The 4,012-nt window shown below is 44.5% G+C and overlaps 1 protein-coding gene across 1 annotated transcript in view; it reads right to left on the bottom strand.

Annotated features, from left to right (window-relative positions):
* dnaaf11 (dynein axonemal assembly factor 11) overlaps positions 1–429 on the bottom strand; it is a gene marked incomplete at its 5' end in the record, with an annotated part of 11,266 nt that extends 10,837 nt beyond the window's left edge. The window contains one exon of the mRNA XM_031877172.1: positions 352–429. Within this exon, the coding sequence (XP_031733032.1) occupies positions 352–429 (78 nt within the window). The remainder of the gene's footprint in view (positions 1–351) is intronic.
* Positions 430–4,012: the final 3,583 nt, after the last annotated feature.

The following is a 4,012-nucleotide window of genomic DNA, read 5'->3' as shown; positions in this document are numbered from 1 at the left end:
GTAAACATACTGCAGTACAAGTACTAATACCACAGAGTGAAAATACTCTTTTGATGTTGGTAAGTGAAAGTAGTCACAACAGATTGGAATGATGCCTAAATCTATAGAAGTGAAACTTTCCTTTAAAGAGGGTCATGTGTCATGTGTGATGTGTCATGTGTCATGTGTCATGTGTGAAGTGTGATGTCAACAACATGCTCCATAGAACAACAGTCAGCCGTCCACCTCTACTACTGAGTCATCACTGTGAACTCTCCACATTCTGTTGACGACATGGTTGCTCATTGTTTGAATGTTTTAAAGCACATGTCACACGTTGCACCTTTAACGAACACGTCTCTGTGTTTTTACTTTGGCTCGTTGACGTTCAGGACTCGTCCTTCAGCAGTGATCAGCGTCCTCGGGGCCTTCGGCTTCTTCTCCTTCTCCCTGCAGGGAAACAGCAAAGCACAGACTGTAGTGAGAGAGAGAGAGTGTGTGTGTGTGTGTGTGTGTGTGTGTGTGTGTGTGTGTGTGTGTGTAGACAGGGTGGACTGACAGATGACAGTAGCAGAGTTATGAGGTTTTTGGGGTGAAGGAGAGAGCCACTTCTGCCTCCATAAATAGAGGGTTTCACTGTGGGACACACACACACACACACACACACACACACGAAGCCACACACACACACACACACAAAGCCACACACTCACACACTCACACGAAGCCACACACACACACAAAGCCACACACACACACACACTCTCACACACACACGAAGCCACACACACACACACAAAATGCTTTCACCCTTTTACAGTTTTAAACATTAAAAAGATCATGAAGAGAGAAAGTAAACCTGTAAACGCTCCACATGATGAGGAATAATGTCACAGCCAGTCCTAGAGGAGAGTGACTGTGGTTCAGAGATTAAAGACGATGATTATGCTTTTCCTCTTTCCTATATATACATATTAGCTTTAGGCCCTCCGTCACCTAACGCTGTGTAGAAGATGATGACTGAATATTGAATGTTTCTGTCTTGAACAGTGTTAAAACGAGGAGGTGGGTTTGTGATAACAAGCTGCCGTGTTACGGTTTGGTTTGGCTAACTTGACAACTGAGACTTCGCTGTTTTTGGTCTCCTTCGGTCACCGAGATACATCCCAGCAAAAGATGATCAACGTATATTTGACTAATAGCTTTGTTACGTGGAGGCCGATCTCTGTAACCAACAGTGCAGCTGGTCTCGAGCTAGACACCCGGAGTTTTATTTGGCTGCATTCTCTCTAGTGTCCACCAGGGGGCGACTCCTCTGGTTGTATAGAAGTCTATGAGAAAATGACTCTACTTCTCTCTTGATTTATTACCTCAGTAAACATTGTAAACATGAGTTTATGGTCTCAATCTCTAGTTTCAAGTCTCCTCCTCAGTCCTAATATGGTCACTTTCTGTTCACTGGTTGCAAAAAAAAAAACAAGATGGCGACGGCCAAATTGCTGAACTCGAGGCTTCATAACATCAGTCCACAAACCAATGAGTGACGTCAGCATGACTACGTCCACTTCTTACGTAGAGTCTACGGTTAATTCAGGAAGTGAATGCGTTAACTTGCTGCTATCTTAGATCGTATTTTCTTCTCTTACTTGTTTTTATCTCGTCTTGCTGCTGGTCACTGGAAGCATCTTAAATCTTGAATAGATGATTTTTTTTAATCATCTGGTGACCCCTCAGATTTGGAGGGTAGTAGGTTCCAGAAACTGAATAATAAACTCTAGGATCACAACGTTAAGTGCTCATAAAAGTTCATCAACTCAGATTTAATGTATTGTCCTCCCGACCAGCTCCTCTAAAGACAAATGATAACAGTCTTCTCTTCAGTCACTCCGTTATGAAAGCAGGCCGTGTGACAGAAGCAGCGGCAGGTAAACGCTTCACCTCCGTCCTTCTATTAAGCCCACTGAGCAGCAGACGGAGGAGTCGACGGGCGAAGAGCGGCGAGTGTTTAAGCGCTCTGCGGAGGGTCGGCCATGTTGGAAGAGCCTTCGATCTGCCGAGGATGTTCAGTCCATGTTATTGTTGGAGCAGAGGGACCTGTGATGAGTCCAAGTGGTGCTGTGGAGCCGAGTGGTCACTTCCTGGTTTCATAGGTCCATCAGACAGACAGACAGGCCGGCAGGCGACAGTGTCTTCCTTAAGACGTTATCTTCCGTTTCTTTGTTTTCCCGGCTGCACCGAAAACTAAATCGGGACCCAAAAAACATTGGATTTTCCTGCTGAGTTTCACTTTTCATGCAAACAAACAAATCTATTGAAGAGGAACCATGAATAGAGGCCGAATCACCTTTTAGTTCATCAAAAGATTTTTTATTTTCCCCGGATACAATTCAAGGTTTATTACAACTTTTGGTCTTATTCTGAAGTATCTCTGTGATTACTTATATCAGTATAACGGATATCAGCATATCATTTGGAACATGGAAGGATCTCCAGACGACTGACAAAATAAAGGGTTTAATGACGATTAAAATGATGAGAAGTATATTTGCTGAACACATATGGCAGATTTTGGAGTGACGCGTTAGACAGCGCTCTCCATCATCATCATCATCAAAACAACAAAAGAGGGTATATCTCTATACCGTCAATCCGCACAGAATTTAACACAAGAAGCAATGAAGCTGCTCTCTCATCTGCGCTTCACTCTTTTATCAGCCGGTTGGATTCAATGGCCATCGTCACGGAGTCCAATTCTAACAAATAGAATTGCGATGGCTGATAGTTTGAGGTCATTTCCCAGGTGTGTGATTTCATTTTGTGGAATACATGTGAAGCCTGTCAGCCATTGTGTGTGTGTGTGTGTGTGTGTGTGTGTGTGTGTGTGTGTGTGTGTTGGGGTGAGACAGAGGGCAAGTATCCACATTGAAATATCAAACCACAAGGATCACCTCCATCGCTCTGCCTCCCGGTTCAAATAGCACAACACTGTTGAGTCTTGAAGGTCAGTAGTGCGGCTCTCTGCTCCATAAACCCTCTTCTGTAACTCCTCTTTCCTCTTTCTCTCACAGTGTGACAGGGCGTCTATCAAACAGCTGAGTCACGGAGACATCAGTGGTGACAGCCTCGCTGCTGGTTTGAGTCCAGAGCTGAGGACGATCTGTTCAGACGGCTTTGAGGAGTCTAATCCTGCAGGACTACGATCACCAGAGAGAAGGACTGTCAGGCTGCAGAGAGACCCGTCTGCAGAGCCTCTGTTTGGTGTTTGGTGGTGATAAACATTAGGACCGAGCTCAGACCGGGTTTGACCCAGACTCAGCTTTTGCTGCAATGCAACGTGACTTAATCCTGCAAGAATCCACGTGCATGAAAGCACAGGTTTCTGTAGCGTGAACGCTGTGTTTCTCCTGTTAACCTCACGATGTTGCAACAAAGGATAAAATGGATGCTTTCTATAGCTGTAAGATCCCGTCTGTGAGTTAAAGGAAACGTGTAGTTTTCTGGTGTCTGATAAACCTTTAAATGCACAAAGAATCTGTTGAGCCTCAGACTGGACTGAAGGTGTTTCAGGTTTGGATTACATAATAACGTCGTGTACTAGCGGTGCGGCGTATGAAACGCTTTCACACACAAGAAGTTGATTAACTTAAAAGTGCAACTGTGGAACGGTAGAATATAATTTGTTTATGTAAGAATCATATTACTATAGATTAGTGCTGAAAGAATTCATAGATTATCTTTTCTGGTTCATCATGAGTCACGTTCGGCTAACTGTTGTTTAGCAAGCTAGCTAGCTCGAGCTTCTCTCCCACAGACTGTTAGAAGAAGTGGACGTCGTCGTCATGACGTCACTCGTTGGTTTGTGGACTGATGTTATGAAGCCTCCAGTTCTGAGATTTCGCCGTCGCCATCTTGGTTTTTTTGCAACCAGTGAACAGGAAGTGACCATATCTAGACTGAGGAGGAGTGACGTAGAGACGCCGTATACGTCTCTGGTAGAGGCCTGTCAATCACTGTGTAGCCCCGCCCTAAAGCA

Source organism: Anarrhichthys ocellatus, unplaced genomic scaffold (assembly GCF_004355925.1).
Source record: "Anarrhichthys ocellatus isolate YVR2014 unplaced genomic scaffold, GSC_Weel_1.0 scaffold128, whole genome shotgun sequence".
In the NCBI taxonomy this organism is placed as follows: Eukaryota; Metazoa; Chordata; class Actinopteri; order Perciformes; family Anarhichadidae; genus Anarrhichthys; species Anarrhichthys ocellatus.
Note: the sequence above shows the minus strand (reverse complement) of the source record. Positions and strands in the feature narration are given on the sequence as shown.